The sequence below is a fragment of the Vanessa tameamea genome, chromosome 3 (assembly GCF_037043105.1).
Source record: "Vanessa tameamea isolate UH-Manoa-2023 chromosome 3, ilVanTame1 primary haplotype, whole genome shotgun sequence".
Taxonomy (NCBI): domain Eukaryota; kingdom Metazoa; phylum Arthropoda; class Insecta; order Lepidoptera; family Nymphalidae; genus Vanessa; species Vanessa tameamea.
The window spans coordinates 1,146,344-1,166,323 of record NC_087311.1 but is presented as its reverse complement, the minus strand read 5'-3'; the positions used below and the strand labels follow the sequence as shown (position 1 = coordinate 1,166,323).

General features: G+C 31.6%; 1 protein-coding gene across 1 annotated transcript; it reads right to left on the bottom strand.

Annotated features, from left to right (window-relative positions):
• Positions 1 to 1,324: 1,324 nt before the first annotated feature.
• LOC113397255 (hepatocyte nuclear factor 3-beta-like) lies at positions 1,325 to 12,141 on the bottom strand. The gene is made up of 4 exons (XM_026635534.2): positions 11,848 to 12,141; positions 4,925 to 5,153; positions 4,376 to 4,451; positions 1,325 to 1,528 (listed from the first exon to the last, which is right to left on the bottom strand). Exons 1-4 carry the CDS (start codon positions 12,129 to 12,131, stop codon positions 1,467 to 1,469), a joined length of 651 nt encoding a protein of 216 aa, XP_026491319.1. The 5' UTR covers positions 12,132 to 12,141; the 3' UTR covers positions 1,325 to 1,466.
• Between the last annotated feature and the right edge of the window lie 7,839 nt (positions 12,142 to 19,980).

Genomic DNA, 19,980 nt, shown 5'->3' with positions numbered 1-19,980 from the left:
TGTTCGTTAGCCTTCTGAAGTTGCTTTGAATTACGACGAATTGATTTGAATAGTGGTCGTGTACTCTTCATTCATTGAGTGTTCGATTGCTGCTCGGAACAAATATTTGTATACATACAGAACTTTGTCGTATTCTTAGTGCTTATTTGTTTGTTCCCGTTGACGAGATGTTTCAAGGTTATGGGTTCTTTATATAAACATTTGTCTCCATGGAATAAAAAATAATAAAAAAAAAATACTAATAACACTTAAAATCTAAGTATATCCGAAAATACATATATTTCATAGTTGAATTAAATCAAAATAATACAAAGAAAAACAAATCAAACATAATACATAATACAAACATACAATACATAACATAACTACTAATGTAATCTTTATAGACTTAGTAATTTCAAGACTGTCTTTTCAATAGATCGATAGCTTGTTTAAAGTAAATAGTGATTAACTGAAGGTTAACTTAATGTGTTTAAACAGCTACTTACCTGTTGTATTGAATGATTGCAACAGCTAATCCGTAAGAAACGAATTCGAAACTAAACGACAAATTCGATCATGGTTTAGGGAAAGCAAACAAATTAAAGCATGGATTATATGTACATAACAACAGTTACATTTATTTTATACATAAATATATCCTATCATAGGACAATTTAGTAGGTTAAGTTTTGGATAGTAAATTAAAAAAAATCTTGACACTAATTTCAATGCCAGTTTTTATGTAGATCTTTAAAAAAAAAATTGTAGTACTATTATTGTTTACACGTATACACACAGTTTGTATATATAAATATTATATTCGTAAGCTTCTAACCTATCTCGAGGATATTACCATCTTCGTGCATCATAATGTCGACTCAAATCAAACCAATTTTGAGAACCAATAATAACACTACATGCTTATAAAGTTTTCATAAGAATACATTCTAATTACATTGTTATAGTCTCCGACTTTACGCCACCCGAAATGAAAGTATTGTTTTTAATGCAACGAATTTTTCCTTAAATTTAAAGATAACCAATCATTATAGACACCAAAAACACTTTATTACCGATGACTAAGCGTAAAGCGTTCTAACTTCAATGTTACTTAATAGAAAAGCTTTGGTATTTTTATAAGAACGTTTTCCAAGAAATTGGTGCGTGATTCCTACACGATCAGAATACATGAAAATATATGAAATATTTATTTTTTTCACATTATGCATCGATATGGATACCCCCTTTATGTAAATCGTATTGTATTTAAATTAGATTCTTGCGCGTCGCGTCTACCAAAATCTGTTACAATTATCATACACAAGACATATTTGGCCATTAATTTGGCGTTTAAGATACGAAGCCACTTCTAGTTGATCACTAAATGAATAAACAAGGGAAAATAAGGCTTATAATTTTAATATAAATTTCGCTAATTTTATTTCTAAATACTTTATAATTACACTAAGTTGTCCCATACTCAATCACATGGTGATGAGACCACACTCACGGACCACCTGCTCCGTTGACACTGGATTTAGGAACACTACAACAAATGGAATTAAAATTATTACCAATTTTTATTTTTAGATTATTATACGTACCAGAAATAAATTAAATTAAAAATTATAAAAAAGATGTTTAACCTTATAGATTACAGATCTTTCATCACTTAAAAAGGGACAAAAGCCATATCAAATATAAATTACAATATTCAAGAAGAAAATTAAATACAGATACTATGTACATATAAATATATAGCAAGATATATACAATATAATATATATTGTTAGGAAAATGAAAGAGAATCTTTTTTCGATTTGAGTCCAATGCATCATAATCTTGATGCATTGGAAATAAAGAAGAAGGAAAATAAATCCGTAGAAGTAGGAATAGGATGCGCGATGGACGTTCACGTTTGACACGGTGACAAGAATCAGCTGGAGGTAGTAAAACACTTTCTAAGGTAGCCAGGGGAATAAGGATTAAATAGGATCACAGGAGAAGATAAAAGATTTTTAGAATTCATACGAAGTCGACATGCTGTCACTTGGTATGTAACCGTGTTTCCGATATAATCTGTAAATTTAAACTTTAATCTATTTTTCCCTTTCAATATAATTACAAACTATTTACATTTAGCTGGTCTGGAATTTTCTTAAAACTCAAAAAATATTTTTTGGTGTCCTCTTTAAAACGACATGTCCATTTTCTCTATTGACTATGAGTTCCTAACGAATCGATTTATGTGATATTTATGTATAATTTTAAAGAATTCCCGATTAGGGAGACACCAAGCAAGTTTCCCAAAATCTGGTAAAATTTAATCCATTCTGAGAACTGGAAAAGATTCCATTCCGAGGACAATTGGACATGCCCTCATATTTTAGTAATAAAGTCTACTAATACAAAACCTGTAAATTGGCGATTATTAAACTCAGATGAAATAACGTCTTAAACTATAACAAGTATAATAACATTGCTTTGTCTGGGAAGAAACCCAGACTGCAATGTATTCAGAAGAAGATGATAGACTATATTATACTGAGCTACCTAATCAAAAACAATTATAAATAGGATGACATTGAAACGGAGGATTTGGATTTTATATAAATAATGTGAGCATTTCTCCATATAGTTGGAAAAGTCTATAAGTGTATTAGTATAAGAAATATTTTTGATAGGGATTGATGATTTCACAACTGATCTTACCACTGCCAATGATGTTATATGATGTTAACGAACTAACGTGGTGCCTTCCTCCATCTTCTGTAACTGGTTAAAAAAGAAAAATAACAATACTACAGTAACACATTTTCGAATAAAACAGACATCATTGTATCATCCAAAAAACACATTATTTCATGCATATTTAACAAATCGTCACCTGAACGTAGGCATTGCATAAGCCATAAGACTTTAGCTAATTCCCAACCATTAGACCGATTACAGTTTGAATCGTCAATAGGTAGGTATCATGGATATACTTAGCATCAACACATTCTGTTACAACGCATTGTAGTTGCGCAACAAATTTTAGCAACCCGTTTATCTCCGTCGTAAAATTCCAAATTGGATTTTGTTCTGTCATATTTAGCTTTCATATCTCTTGTTTTGGTTAAACTATATTACGAGAAACTCGATTTTAAAACAATTAATTGACTTTGGCGTTAGATATATTGATTTTGCTATCAATATTATCTTGAACAGTGAAGATGATTTGTGTTCACTTAAAAGACAACACTTCAAAACCACCAGCATCGCGAATCTGTTATTTTTATCAATATGAGTACACCAAAATTGAAATCATTCGCAAGCTTTAATTTGGCATGACAGATTTCATAAAATACTAAAATAAGGTCGCTGTTAAAAATATATATAAACGGTTATGGGTAGATATGTGACCAGGAAAAAAAACAAATCTAAGATCAACGAGAGATAGACAAATTATTAAAAGAGTACTATAATATTCTGCGACATACGTATCCATCTACCCGCATTGAAGCAGCGTGGAATAAGCTCCAAAACCTTCTTATCAAAGGGAGAGGAGACCGTAGCCCAGCAGTGGGACATTTACACGCTGTTACTTCACTACTACTATATCATAGTAACTTTTGGCTATATATACTAGCAAAGCAAGAAACACAAGAAATTCTATACACTCACTACGCTACCAATGATATCTAATATTTTATGTTGAAATGTTAAGCGATAAAATATTTAACGAATGAGTTGTACCACGTGCTACTAGTAAGCTATGTTTATGTACCACTTTCTCTCTGACTAGACAATAATTGTAAGAGATATATAAATATTACCAACAAGCGAGATCTAAGAAGGAAATTCTTTTGTAATAACACATTTCACTCAAACTTTTCATATTACAAGGTTACTTTTCGCCCATTCAATTCTTAATAGGTATCTTAAATCAAGTCTGATTTTCACCTTCTCTTTGGGTAAAGACTCTTTGATAGTGTTTGATAAAATAACATATATATTTGTTTTTCATATGGATACGGTTGTAAAATTATAAGTTTGCTGTTGAGCAAATTATTCTAAAACATTAGAAAAGTGGAAATAAAATACCAACCGTTATACAGTATTAACAGTGAAAATCTGAAGTAATTATATTTGACGTTCCATACTTGGCCCAAAAATGATAGGAATTCACTCCACCCCTCAGGTAAATTTAAGGGTAGATCAGATTGATCACATGTATTGCATAGCTAACAAAAATTAATGTCCAGATATTTATTGATCGTAGGGTCTAACGCATGGGGTTTTGGCATGAATACCGGCCATTCTTCAATTATTTACCAAACAGTGCCTATTTCTACTACCAAAAAAACCAGGATAATTCCATTTTCAAATCATGCATTTTTAATATACTTACTTGTGTTACCTGTGAATAAATCTTGATCTGGAATGATACTAGCGGCAGCTATTGCAGCTTCGTCTAAAACTATGACCTGGAAAACAAAAGATAATATTATACAATTACCGTTTAGGGTAGATTTCTCCACAGACTAATATTTAATTTCATCACGTTACATAACTGAAATAATTCAATCGGAGCCTTGGATAAAGAATACATTTATTTTTTATCAAAAACTTGGAAGCAACATCGTATACAATTTCGAAACCAAACTAAGTTTCCAAATTGACCCAGTTCCAAAATCCTAATCGGACCACAGAGTAAATATTATTAGTAGAAGTTTTGTGAGACTATATACATATGTATATAGTTTTTATCGACTTAAGACGTCATACATTTTTATTTATTTTGTAGGTAAATGAGCCTTCTAAACTAAATATGATTGAAATGAATATTTAATAATTATAAAAGATAAAAAAGTATGCATTTCGTGATTATATAAATAAGTTAAAAAAAATTTGTAATAAATGATAATTTCAAATAAAAATGATTAAATTTTAAACTCACTTTTGGGCACTCAATAATTTGTGCCTCCTGGACTTCCTCGGTCTTCTCAGTCTCTACAAACTGGTTCCGCAATGGTAACAAGTCGATAGCGTTAGCCGCCAGCGACCAAAGGTGGCCAGCGCCTTGAGAAGCCCGTGCTCCTTTCCGAAAATGAGGATTGATTGACAAATTGTGCCGAACAGAGTTTTTCCAGCGTTCATCATTCGCTTTGTAGTAAGGGAAGCGATCACTGAAACGTATGAATTAATTAATTATTCTTAGCTTTATTTCACATTACAAACAATAATCTTACATATTATAAAGGAATAGTACTGATGAGGTGCAGTGATTTATTGAAAATTTTAATGTATATGAATTCGCTTTTCGGAAATTCCTCGACAAAATATCATATTAAACATAATTAATAATGTTGCGGTGAAAAATAATATACAATCTTTGAGACATCGAATTCAGCTACGTAGCAAGGTTGAATTGAAACCAGCATTATTTATCGAAACGTAATCAAAATATATTTCACATAAGTAGGCTCTTACAATCACTTTTAATCGTGATTTTACAATATAATATTAATTGTTAATAAAATTATAAAATAATTATACATTAAAACTGTATTTCAATCTGGCAAATTGAAACAAACAAACTATGGCTGTATATTGACAACATATTTGATCCCATAATTCTAAAATCACGTCACCCCATATCATCAAACAGTTTCCGTGTTTGTATGTCAGGCTATCACCGAGCTGTCGCCGACTGGCACGGCAGTCGACCGAAACGATGGTCGGGTCGGCGATGCCCGATCAAACGGGGAAGGGTCGATCATACCTTGATCACCGTGAAACTTTATTAACATTACATCCGGTGTCACGCTGGGGTCTTATGCACCTGTCTTGGCTTATTCTATTTAATTTTTAGTCATTTTACATTTAGGTTTATGAATAAATTCTTCATAAAGTTCTATTTATTTTATTCTTTTGAACGACTTCAAAAACGGAAGGTATTATATTTTTGACATATGTTTTTAGATTTCTTTCAGAACCTAAATATATTTTTTTAATCTTATGATATTTTTAATGTAATATGAAACATACATTTACGTACATACATACACACATTTCTGTTTTTTTTAGGAATATTTTCTAAACCTTAGTATAATTATTTAATGTAATATTATATAAATAAATTACAAAAGGTTATATACATTATTTATATTATATGTTATAAAAGGAAGACTCACTCCACGAAAACGATTACTGAAATGACGCTTAATTTAGTGACTTAAAGTAAATACATTTAGTAGTAATAATAGTGTAATTAACTATTGAATAAACATTAAACCTTTAATTTTATTTTTTTATACATAAAAAAAAAATTAGTTTCAGTTGATTGCTGACATAAACGCATTCAAACACAAACGATATAGAATTTACGCTTAAGAAATTTATATAATAAATAAAAAATGATAAAGCACAACAACCAATATTGAATATTATTAACAGCAGATTCAATAGTAGTCAGCCAGTGATAATCAATTTTAACACTCGACTGTTCAACATATCTATATTAAACATTTCACGTTACACGTCGATAAGCAACTAAATCCTGTAACGATGACGAGACGATAAGCTTATTTCTATTATCGCTCTGATTACAATTGTAATTGTTATGAGGGGCTTGTAATCGCGTTATTACGGTTAACTTTGAAGGGGAGCGTTCATGGGAAACGATGGGACAGGTTTATGGTTCGTTCGAGATGTGCACAAATATTTCTAATCTTCAATGAACGTAACTTTTCATAACGTTTAGATTTAAATAAAATGCTACACATGTTCATTTTTGATAATGCTATTGTGTGCCACCGACCTTGGGCACTAAGACATTAGCCGTTTGTCCCTTTACGTACAATGGTTTACACCGCCTACAAGCCAGAACACAACATTAGTATTGCTGTTTAGGTGCAGAACTATGTGCTGAGGTGCTACCTAACCCCAGACGGGCTTGCGCAAAATTATACTAAGTAAAAGGGATCTTTGAATAGGACAAAATGAAAAGCTATCAACAATAGTCCGCTAGTAACATCTAAGGCATGAGTTCTTGTATTACACATTTAAATTTAAAAAAAGACGCTCAATTACCATATAGGCTCACATTCACCAGACAGATAGACAGACATAATATGCTGATCAACAACAAAATTTTGCGGTTTTCGGATTTTTTTCCTATACTTTTGCTACAATATATTGCTTCTTACCAAATTTCATGCCAATACGTCAACAGGACATACACTAAAAGTTTTGATTCCCTTTAAGAATGTATTGGAAATGCGACCTACACCTCCATATCTTGTGATTACGTACTTAGGGATTGGATATTTTCACAGATCCTTGGGATCCGCAGATCACAATATTTGGTACTAATTTCAAATATATGTCGCAGCGTGTTCCTGACAGCTTTGACGGAAAAACGGACAACGAGGTAATCTTATAGGGGTTCATCTTTTCTTTTAGAGGTACGAAAACCAAAAAAAATACAAATTCAAATATAATTAGAAATCTATATTATGACATATATTTATGTATATACTTTAAGTATTTAAGCACATAGACTAGAAATTAAAGTACAAGTCGAGTGAAAAACAATAATGTTGCAATAAAAACAACAGAACCGAGAACAGTAGCAACAAATAACTTCAAAGAATATACTTTTCATTGGGAATCGCAAATCCTTTCCTACAGTTAATAGGCAATTACTTTAAATGGAAAGACGACGGTATCCTCTCAGCTATTAGAATGAAAGTTGATATTTTTTACAATCAAGAATAACAACTATAAACATTAAAACAAAATGAAATAGGAAACAATACTACTTAGAAAATGCATTTTGAACTGAAGAGGGAATTAGATACGAATAATGCATTATTTAAAAAAATTAATTACAATTAAAATAAGGCTAACTCTCAAAAGTAACTCATTCGCGAAATGTCAAACCCGACTTACAATGATAGGTTAATTTAATTTATGTATTTTTTAAATATTAAATCTTAACCGAAGGTTGCGGATTCAAACCCGGGTAAGCTCAATTTTACATGCTTAATTTGTGCTTATAATTCGTCTTGTGCTTGGCGGTGAAGGAAACGTCATGATTAACCTTGTATAAGATGAAATTTGCATTTAAGCGTGGAAGAACTTTTGTTTTAACAGTGGCACATTTACAAGCTGTTATTTTTTTCAATTTGGTAATTTGCGCACATTCGGCAGCGGGTAGTTCAGTCTGTGACAAAAATACTTGTGTAATGTATGTAATGCTTATTTGAATTATACATAGATGTGATATAACATTTAAACTATATTATATTTTGTAATAAATGATATATAGTACGTACATAAATAGATGGGTTTCAGTTTACTGTGAATATTGAAGTCAAAAGCATATGTTAATATATAAGGCACCATACTTTGTCAAAAATCTGCACACGAATTAAATGCAAATAGATATTTTCACGTAATTTTCATACAGTTATTGAAATATTTAGAACAACCACCTCAAACTACAACGTCTACAAGACAATGTTCAAAACGTTTCGAAATACTATGCTATTAATTTTGATGAAACAATACTTTTTGATACTTAAATTAAACTAAACTTTTTGAGCGTGGATAACGTGACTTGGCGAATAAAAAAAATGGGCGGCCTGATGCTAAGTAGTCACCACTGCGCAGTATTTTTCAATATATTATGATAAACTCACTAAATACCTGCGAGGTCTACTATTATTTAAATTTGCTGTTTGGAGGTAGAATATATAATGACGTGTGGGTGATACCTACCCAGACGAACAAAGCCCTATCCACCAAGTAAGTAAGTGAACTAACTATGAAATATAAGTCAATTATAGTCTAAAAACTATACCTATATGTTAAATAAATTATTACTAAGAAAGCATTGTATATAATTTGAAATATAAAAGGAATAAATGCGTGTAAACAAACATCCTACACTGTATAATACAATTACTGCGCTTTGTGTAAACATAATTTGATGTGAGAAATGACTCGGTATTATTCATACGTGTTTTTAAAAGCCTTAATACATTTCATCGATTAAGGACTTTGAACTGCTGGATGTTCATAGCTTTGTTGTGTTTCATATTTTATTAATCAAATTGCATTTATTAAACATTTTCTTTTAATTTCTGATTGTATATTCTTTATGGAAAAGGTAAGTCTTAATATCTTCAGGGTAGTTACTATTTTACCAATAAGAATAAAAAAGACACTCACATTTAAATAAAAAAATCTAAAAAATACTTCATTTGTAATTAACTTGATTTGTAAATCAATTGATATCACAAATTTATATATAATATTATTTTCACTGATAGAAATTTTAACTATTCCTTACAACGCCAATGCTCCAACAACCCCAAAGTTATTATGTCCCTTGGTCATGTAGTTAAACTGTGTAGTAGTGTTTCTAGTGTTAAAATATGTGTATACGGTTCTTAAGCAGACGGACGTGCCCAAAGTCACACGTTGGATATAATGTTCGGGAAAAATCAAACTAAAAATTTAATAATAATAAATATTGGACAACATCACATACATTACTCTGATCCCAATGTAAGTAGCTAAAGCACTTGTGTTATGAAAAATTAGAAGTAACGACGGTACCACAAACACCCATACCCAAGACAACATAGAAAACTAATGAACTTTTTCTAAATCGACTCGGCCGGAAATCGAATCCGGGACCTCGGAGTGGCGTGCCCATGAAAACCGGTGTACACTCCACTCGACCACGGAGGTATCCATGTTTTTTTGTATAAGCATTAAACTTATAAATTATTAAAATTATTATTAATTATTTAAATTCCAGAACTAATTTTATAAATACCAACATTATCGCGACCAACTTGAATATAATAAATCAAAAATGTATTTATTAAATGAATAAACATCAAACGATAGTCATTAATTTATAAAGTAGCCTTTTATGGTCAACGATGATGATCCTTTGGACAATTGTGGTCCCGACACCCAACAAAAGCTCAACTGGAGGGCAAAATAATAAAATTAATAAGTCCTTGAAAATAGTATGAGGGGCAAAAAGAAGTTGAAATAAAATTCACTTATAAGTCAACTTATCTAATTTGTATTTTTTGTGACGCTTTATCAACTATCGTTGAAAATGTCTTTGAAAGCAACTTCAAGATATTTTATTCTTAGTTCTCGCTTTAGAATTACTAAAAAGGTTACCTTTTTAGTTCCAAACAACATATGTAAGTTTTATTTTATTTAAATCCCTCCCTTTGCAAATATACAGTTTTAAAAACGTTTCGAATTTTCGAGTCTTTTCAACGATGTGTTATTAAATATTTACAAACTGAAATAAACAACAAACACATATATTTAACATATAAAATTAACATATAAAAATTGCGTCTTTTTATCTCTAAAATAAAACCATTTAAGTAAATTTTTACACAATGAGAAAACAATATATAAAACCTCATACCTTAGAAACGTCTTATGGAGCATCTTCGAGGATCTAATAAATTATTCACACATAAAGCACGCTCAATTTCCTTCCTTCCCGAAAAAAAACCTTATACAAGCTCTAGAGGATACAGACAACCGTTAAATGTACAACGCTTAAAATATATATGCAGTTGGCTAATTTTTATCCCAATAAGTTATTCTGTCGGTACATTTCCCCCGGGCGTATTAAATGTGTCAACGTGAACGCAATGCAACGTATGAAAACGAGATATAATAAATCATTCCCACCCAGTCAGAGCCAATATGAAAATGTGTACGGAAGATCTAGTATGTTGTTGGGTGTACACGTATTGAAACTAACTAATTTTTTTTATAAACAAGTTAGTTTTCAGTCAATGAGTCCAGGTTCTTTAGTAACGTAATTATGATACGTAGACTTTATACCAATACCACTGTTTTTACTCAAACGCTGTATAATAAACTCTATTCTTGCTTGAAAGGCGACTGAGCCTATAATTATAGGCTCATCGCACAAGAGATATAACAACTCAGCTTCGATGGTCGGTGGCGCAATGACGCCGTGTAGAATGTTCAATATTTAACATCGAGTGTTTAGTTGTTCCTAATTTAAATAAAGAAAAAAAAATCATGACCCTTTTAAAAATGTTGAAGTGACATTCTTATGAACCATTCAAGATGGTAACGACACGGTTTTTTTCTATTATCGTAAACGGCATAAAGATTCGTTTGTTTCAAACACGAATCATTAATCACCACTACGACATACAACACGACCTCGGGCTCCGAACGTATTCGATAGTCCCTCGCGACTGTGCCCCTTAGTTTTACTATAACTACTTCATACATGTTATAATAAAACTAATCATACGATTTGGGAATAAATATATATATATGTATACAACTATATTTGACAGGGCACCGTGGTCTTTCATTCTCACATTTTTAGTTTGCTTAAATTATATTAAGACTTATCATAATATAATCATGTTATGTTATAATTACTATTAATATAGAACAAGACAACGAAATTAGAGCTGTAAAGTAATATGCTATTAAATACAATTTCAATTAACAAGAAAAATACAATTATAAATATATAATAATACTGATTAAAAAAGTCCTCTTCAAAAATTATTCTAGTAGGCTGGTTAGTTATCTTACATTAAAAGATAAATATAATTAAAATCAAATATAATACTAAAAAACAGCAAAATTGTTTATAAGCTTCTAGAAAACGATTTTAATATTATTCCGTTTTATACTTTAAACAACATGAAACCAGATATAACTCGCTGCTACCTCAGAGAGTACGGACTGTCTAGTTTACGTTTACTGCATTGCAGAAAGCTGAACAAGCGCATGAAACGTTATAAGAAAATAATTTTAATTTCGAAACAGACTCACGAGATCCATTGGTATATTGCGGATACCGTCAATTCGCCATTTTCTCTTAAGGCTCTTTCGATTAATTCTGGATAAGTATACGGCGGTTTCTTCGCAGCCGGCGGACTATCAGCTGCGACTTTTGGCTCTTCCTGCTCATCATCAGGAACTTTCACGTTGACGAACTCGTCCAGTCTAAAATTGAGGAGCCAGGCTAGGCTCGCGCAGTCGTTGTCTTCGTAAACGGTTTTAGAACCTTTCCTTCTACGCCATTTCGCTTTATCGCTAACCGTTTTGCTTGCCATGACTGACAGACTGAGCCGACTCGACTGGGGTTCGCATTTGGAACACGCTGACGTACCTGGCACCGCTATCTCCGCCACAGATATTAAAATATACCACCTCTACGCTGTTTTAATAAAAAGTTTATACGCTGAAAGGAGGTTGTAATATTTTTGTTGTTGAATTGAATTTGTTTATTTTTATTTTATTACCCAATAAATTCAAAATATTTCTGATTTATGTATAATATAAATAATAAAGATCGCTATTATAATACTTACCTTTTCGTTAATTATGCTTTTTAGATAAAAAAATAATAAAGTCAGTTGAAATAAAAAAACTTCATGTGAAAAAAAGATTTCCAAATTTCATTTCAACTTTTATTTGTAATTTAATCCGTCCTAAAATCAGGTCATATTTGATTTCCAACATTCAATAGTCAAATGTGTTTTATTATTCGCGCGTTCTGCATAAAACAGCAATCCGACTATATTTATCGGTGAAAAATCCGCGAGATCCGCATCCGTGCTGCAAATTGGAAAAGTAATTGAATTTAACAGTATTCGCTAAAACCTCGGCCAAGGAAAGTTGTGACTATTCAGCAATGACCCTTTGACACCATTGTTAATGAACCGCTTTTTGTATTAAGTGGATTATTTTATATTAGTAAAGTATTATGAAATTGTAAGAGCCCATGTTGTACATAAAATATTATTTTTATTTTATTTTTAGTACGCAGGTAAATGGAGTACCTAATGGATTTTTATATTGAATTAAGTGAGACCAATTACCGATGTGCTCTGTGATATGAAAGAGTTAACTATATACATAGAATTTTAGCACTAAGAAATGGCTGCTTACGATAACTCATATTTGATGTTGCTGGCTCAGATGGGTCTGATGCTATTCTGTTCGTATTATTGATGAGTCAATGATTTTTGATATATGAAACTAAGCAAAAAAAGCAACGCGTCATTCAAGATAATTGTTGAGTTGACTTATAAACACAAATATTTGTAATATGCATTAATAAAAATTATAAAGTTATATTAAAAAAATATATTAATAAATAAAGCTTATTACACTGAACAAAATAAATAACTAAAATGACATATTTGACTTATTTCATTTGAGAAAAAGAGTAACTACTGAATTTCTTGCCGGGTTTTCTTGGTAAAACAACCGAGTTAATATTTGATTCAGTTTTTGAATTTAGAATTTGTGTTAATTTACATAACTATTAAGATAAAATATATAGACAATAGTTCTGTCTACACGTATTCATTTCTATCTCAACGAGGCAATTTAAACTGCATGGCAATAACCTTTAACATAGTCATAGTTCGAAAAATGAAACGAACTTACACTTTTAAAATATGGAATCCAATCAGAATCGACTAATGAACGAGATTAAGTTTTTGCACCTTCCCTCCTAACAACACAGACGTGTTGATTTTTAACAGTTTTGATTGAGTTTGACAAGCTAACTTTATTAGTTCGTAACGTTTCATGAATTTTTCAACTAACGACTAAAATATGTTTATCCGACGCTGGGATTCCATCGGTCCGTTTGGAATGTGAATATCAATAAATTATAAATTTAATCGCACATTTTAGATTTATCGACTAATAATTTCATGGAATGCGAATTATCGTCTATTAAAATTGACTAGACTATTTATTAGTCAGCGAAAATCGTAACTTGTATTTTTAAATAGCGAAAGTTTTTTTATCAATGTGTAAATTTTGTTGTATAGTGCTTAATTTTTTAAGCGATTATTCATCTATTATGCTCAAAAATATCTAGTAAAAAATCCAACGAAATTATAGTAGGTTTTAAGTAGTAACTATTTAAAATATTTTAGTAATATAATGCGCATCGAACCTTGGGAATGGGCTATTTAAATTCAACTATAATAATATAGTGTTTTATTTTTGTTGAACATAGCTTTATCCGTAATACATTTATTTATTTAGTGAATTTATTTAGAGTTCAACTCCTTCGTTGGAATACTAACCATTGGGTCTTTATTAAATCAGCTTTATTACTAACTAAACAACTTTATTAAAATTTAGCTTAGAATGAATATCTTATAGTTGTATATTGTCTACATAGTATTAATTCTTATTAAAATAAAATAAATATTACGTAATACTTTTTTCCAATTTCTTAAGTAGTTTAAGATTTCTATAAGCGAATTAACAATCGTCACCAGGTATCCGAAACTGTAGGTCCGATTGAAATAAGTCGAATTCAAATGCTTTCTACTAGGGAAGGAAATGGTAGGGGTAATATAATATTAATTTTACCGGTACGATGTCGTGACGGACAAGTATATGAACTGAGATAGCCCATTGGAAGAACAGGTGAATATTAACCAAAAGATTGTAGCTTCAAACTCAGGTGTGTCCCTCTAAATATTCATAATATGTATAATTCAGCCCACGCACGGCGCCAAAGAAAAATATAGTGGGGAACGGATGTATTGAATAAACATCTGCCACAGGTGTAACTCATATTGGAGTAGTGTGACGGAAGAAGCTCTTACCGCCGCCCAAAGGGATTGAAGGCCTTAGCCTAAAAGTGGGATACTTGCTCTCTACAGACTATTACTTTTTTATAAGTAAACTATATATATTACCCTCAATTGAACCGTCAGCCTATAATAATATCCCACAATAATCTTCTATATACACATACATTACTCTGATCCCAATTGACGGACGTGCCCAAAGTCACACGTTGAATATAATGTTCGGGAAAAATCAAACTAAAAATTTAATAATAATAAATATTGGACAACATCACATACATTACTCCGATCCCAATGTAAGTAGCTAAAGCACTGTAATGACGGCACCACAAACACCCAGACCCGAGACAACATAGAAAACTAATGAACTTTTTCTACATCGACTCGGCCGGGAATCGAACCCGGGACCTCGGAGTGTCGTACCCATGAAAATCGGTGTACACACTTCTCGACACATATATAAAAGCGAGCCATATCACTCACTGAAACAAACTTGAAATTTGGCTGGTAGGTTCCTTATAGGTGTAGACGTCAGCTAAGAATGGATTTTACGAAACTCCAACGCTAAGGGGGTAAAACGGCGGTTGGAAGTTTGTGTTTTATAAATTTCGCGCGGGTTAAGCCGCATGTTTAGCTAGTAATTGTATATTGAAACTTAAACTAGCCGTTTTTTACAGAAAAATACTTAAGTCGTTCACATTTTAAAAAGTTTCTCGTTGTAAAAAAACATCCACGTGATCGACGGTCGCGGGTATTTAGTGAGTTTACCATAATATATTAAAATGATGTAAAATATTTATGTTGAGAACGTTATTTTAAATTGATGCAAGACTTCGGAGCAATAGTTCGGATCGTAAATGTTGTCTTTGAGTTGAAAATATAAGTGTTCCCATGTAACTACAGACGCAAGGATCCATCATAGTTAAATTATCTATAAGATATTGTTTCATTTAATATTTTGTCTACAAAATAAATATTATTTTTGCATTAATTCAACCGTATCAACTACGGTTATTGAACGTTATTCAAACAACAGAATTCAACCGACCAGGTACCTAAAGGCTTTGGAGGACAAACATCGCCTATCTCCTTGTTTTCCTAAATAATCGTTTTCTGGTCCCCTGGATATATTTGTACAGCACTCACGGTTGCAGGTTGCTTTGTTTTGGTTTAACAATACATATGTTCGAGTATTTTAAGCCCTATTTGTGTATACAGAAAATTGCTATTACCTTGCTATATTTTTTCGAATATTTCTTTTATTAACGATTTTGTTTATTTTCACTTCTTTATTGAAATCACACAAACTTACAAAATATCGTAGGTGCCTGGCTTTCAATTTCAATTCGAGAAAGAGCCATTGATTTTTTTTTTAATTTAAGTAATTTTGGGCTTATAATGAATGGTGGTGAATATTATATGATGAGGAACCTGCATCTATCCTCTGCATATAATTTCCACAAAAAGAGAGATCTTAGCCGAGCAATTGGGCATGTACAGGCTGTGTTAAAGTCAAAAATCTTTATTCAATATAGAAGTGTTACACTTACTTATTGATACTCAAAAATCTACTAACAGCTTGGAAATAAACTCAGCAGGTTTTTTTTAAATGTCTTATTTCACAATAATTGTTTTCATACAATAACCATAAATGTTTTATTTGCAGTTATTCATTATTTCATAAACCATTACTGACACCGTCAATGCTTAACATATCGTTATAACTATGATACAACCTATATAATGATACAGACCTAGTACAATTTATAGGATGAGTAACAAAGTATAATGATAGCTCACTGGCTCATCCTCCCAATTGAAACAGAGCAATACAAAATATTACTATCTATGGGGAGAGTCAATGATAAGGGAGGAGTTAGTTAAATACATTATGCTGATAATTCGTTATTAATCCACAATAATACATGTACCTAGATAACGGCAAAACACAATATGATGTACAATAAAACAACTGCTTTACTCAATGAAACATCAATTCCCGCAAGTAAACATTATTGGACATCATAACCGATCCAATAACACCAATCACTCGAATCGTCATTATGTCATTCGATTCAATAAATCGATTCTAAATGTCGTAATAAAACATTATCGTAATGTTTTCATTCATGGCGTCGATGATTCCGTTGTTCGCCGCAAATTGTAAATAATTGCAGCCGAATGTACGAATAAAATTCTGGTTTTCAATTTAATTGAAACTTTTAGAAATCAATTTCATTGGACCGATTCAATGCGATGCTCGTAATGGAATTAAAATTGGATTCCGTCGCGAATGTTTTGTTTTGTTCAGGTGCAGACGCGTTCTGAATTCTTACAATGCCCTCTTTATATACGAAATTACTTATTGATTGGTGAACTATGATATATAATATATATCGTACAAGAATGTCGAGTTCGTTAAAGCGACCGCTAACGTTTGACCTATTGAGCGACCATTATATTTCACCGACTTCTCGTAATCGAATTAAAATATTGCCACTCAAATAGCCTTTAATAAATACTTTTGTTTCGAACGGTTACCGAGAAGAATCAAGAAATCAAGAGTTTGTTCTTCTTCTAAGACTAGTAGAATAAAAATTATATACAACTAGTTAATATCAAAACCAGATGCTAAATCTGGTCAATTCATCATTCAATTCATGCTTTTTTGTCACATACACGTAGTAGACTGATACAGAGTATATTTTCAATGTAGTTAATTATACATTTATTTATAATGGATAGTCTAGCTAGCCCGATTTATTAGAACAAGTGAATCGTATGGTTAAACACAGACAAGCACCGCTAAGATTTATTAATTGAAATAGATGATAGAATATAACGTAATATAATATTTATTTATAATACAAAACTCTATACATATCATTGCATGGTTGTCCTAATTCGATATTACAGCACGTTTATTAACAATATTTAAAATAAGTCTACGTTATATATAATAGTCCAAGTGGCTATAGTTGTGAGTTCACTCAGGCTGCATTAAAACAAATCTACCCTGTCGGCTATGACGTTGAGGGTACGTAACGTGCGCGTCAGTGCCTCCTTGAGCAACTTGGCTCGTCCGTTGGGCACCGCTAGCAATGACGGTCGATGTCTCCGCCACACATATCTATCTGGGGCACACGGACTCAACTGTCTTAATACATTAGCATTATGGACTATACCTCTCAGTACCTTAAATACATAGATTAAAAGATTCATACATTATTAAATTATTATTATTATAGTAATATGTGTTGGAAAAATTGTTGACGGTATCTAAGTCCCCGGCCTTAACGCAAAAGGTGGATTGTGTGCAATGATTAGCTATTACTTGATGCTAACTAAACTGGTAAAATTATAAGGGATTATTTCAAGGTATCGATTAGTTTAAATTTCTATTTTATTTAAGTCAGTCAAATTAAGCAGAGAAAGTCTAAGTTGCGAGAGCAGAACGATCATGATAAATCTTACTATAGTCAAAAATGTTGTTCTTTCTGTACAATTACACATTTGGCAGTAGTCATTTTTCAAAAAAAAATCAAAATCAAATTATACTTTATTCTAGTAGGCTTTTACAAGCACTTTTGAATCGTCATTTAACAAACTATATTAAGTTAAGCTACCACCGGTTCGGAATGTAGATTCTACGGAGAAAAACCGGCAAGAAACTCTACTAACTAAATTTGTTGTACAACTACCTTTTTAGGTGAGGTTAGTTTAGTTTGTATAGTTTGTTTACCTTTGTAAAGAAACATAATGATGCCCTCAGAAAAATCGAAGAAAATCAACCAACTATTCCTCTAATTCTCCTATTTATGGTGAGCGTATAGCAAGCATTCGAAATGGAATCATGAATACTAGTTTAACCTTTGAATATATCCAGAATAGTGTCTCCACATTTGCTCACAGAACCGTCTTCATCTGCACTTACATTAGTGCATATAATTGAATCTCGACGGATCGCTGAGAATCGCTCACGCTAGACTCAGACCCCGCAAATGGAGACCGAACATTATATCAGGGTCGGTTTATTGAATTAAAGCACTCACGATTATGCAGCCCTTTCGGATGCTGTGAGAGATCTAATTGAACATAAAACGATACTAATGCATTTCATTGTTTGCTAAGTGGTTCGTTATGTTCATACGAAGATTTTACTAATATGAATTTTCCCTTAAATATTTTGAAGGTATTCGGTTATTTCAAACATCGCTCAGTGGAAAATACACATAAAATTAAAATTTCAATGTATTTCATGTTCTATATCCATACTAATATTATAAATGCGAAAGTAACTCTGATTATCTGTCTGTCTGTCTCGCTTTCACGCCAAAACTACTGGACCGATTTAGATGAAGTTTGGTACAAAAAAGTCTAGAGCCTGAGAAAGGACATAGGCTACTTTTTATTTGGAAAAAAGTGCTGTAAAGGGTTGAAAAGGGGGATGAAAGGTTGTTAATTGTTGAAAGTATTGTCTTTTTTAGAACTGTAAGCATAAAACTTATATTTTAGGCTGTACACTTATAAACTAACATATTGTGACACCCACTAAGGAGGGAATTTCGAAAATTCTACCCCTAAAGGGGTGAAATAGAGCTTGAACGTTTGTATGGAAGTACGTATTTTTTAAATTTCAATTTAAATGACATGAAATGAAATAAAAACATGAAACTTTTTTCTGCATATTTTACGCCTAAGGAGGGAAATAGGGGTGACATTTCCTATATAGGATAGTCTGGAAGACCGTCATTTTTTTAGTTAGAAGCAGAAAACTTTATATTTGGGCTACTGATTAAAAATGAGTAGATACGTATTTAAGCATTTCTGGATATTTTACACCTAAGGGGAGAAATAGGGGTTGACATTTCGTATATAGGTTAGTCTGGAATTCCGTCATTTTTAAAGTTAGAAGCATGAAATTTCATTTTTGGGTTACTGACTAAAAATGAGTAGATATGTATTTAAGCGTTTCTTGATATTCTATCTCGGAGGGGGTGAAATAAGGGATGATTTTTTTATGGAAGTCCGTCATTTTTTATATTAAAAACATGAAACTTTTTTTTTGGGATACTGGTTTAAAATGAGTAGATACGGATTTAAGCGTTTTTGGATATTTTACGCCTAAGGGGAGAAATAGGGATTGACATTTCGTATACAGGTTAGTCTGAAAGTCCGTCATTTTGAAGTTAGAAGCTCGAAATTTTATTTTTGGGCTCCCGATTAAAAATGACTTGATTCGAAATTAAGCGTTTCTGGATATTCTACTCTATGGGCTGAAATACACACCAATATGGTATATAAAGAGGTCTCACATTAACGTAATATTTTAAGTTCA

Excerpts from the sequence above, each read along its gene's own strand:
- LOC113397255 (XM_026635534.2), bottom strand. The coding sequence starts at position 12,131 with ATGGCAAGCAAAACGGTTAGCGATAAAGCGAAATGGCGTAGAAGGAAA. Across the intron at positions 4,452-4,924 it reads AAATTATTGAGTGCCCAAAA|GTCATAGTTTTAGACGAAGC; the intron begins GTGAGTTTAAAA and ends TTTGTTTTCCAG. Across the intron at positions 1,529-4,375 it reads TTTATTCACAGGTAACACAA|TGTTCCTAAATCCAGTGTCA; the intron begins GTAAGTATATTA and ends CATTTGTTGTAG.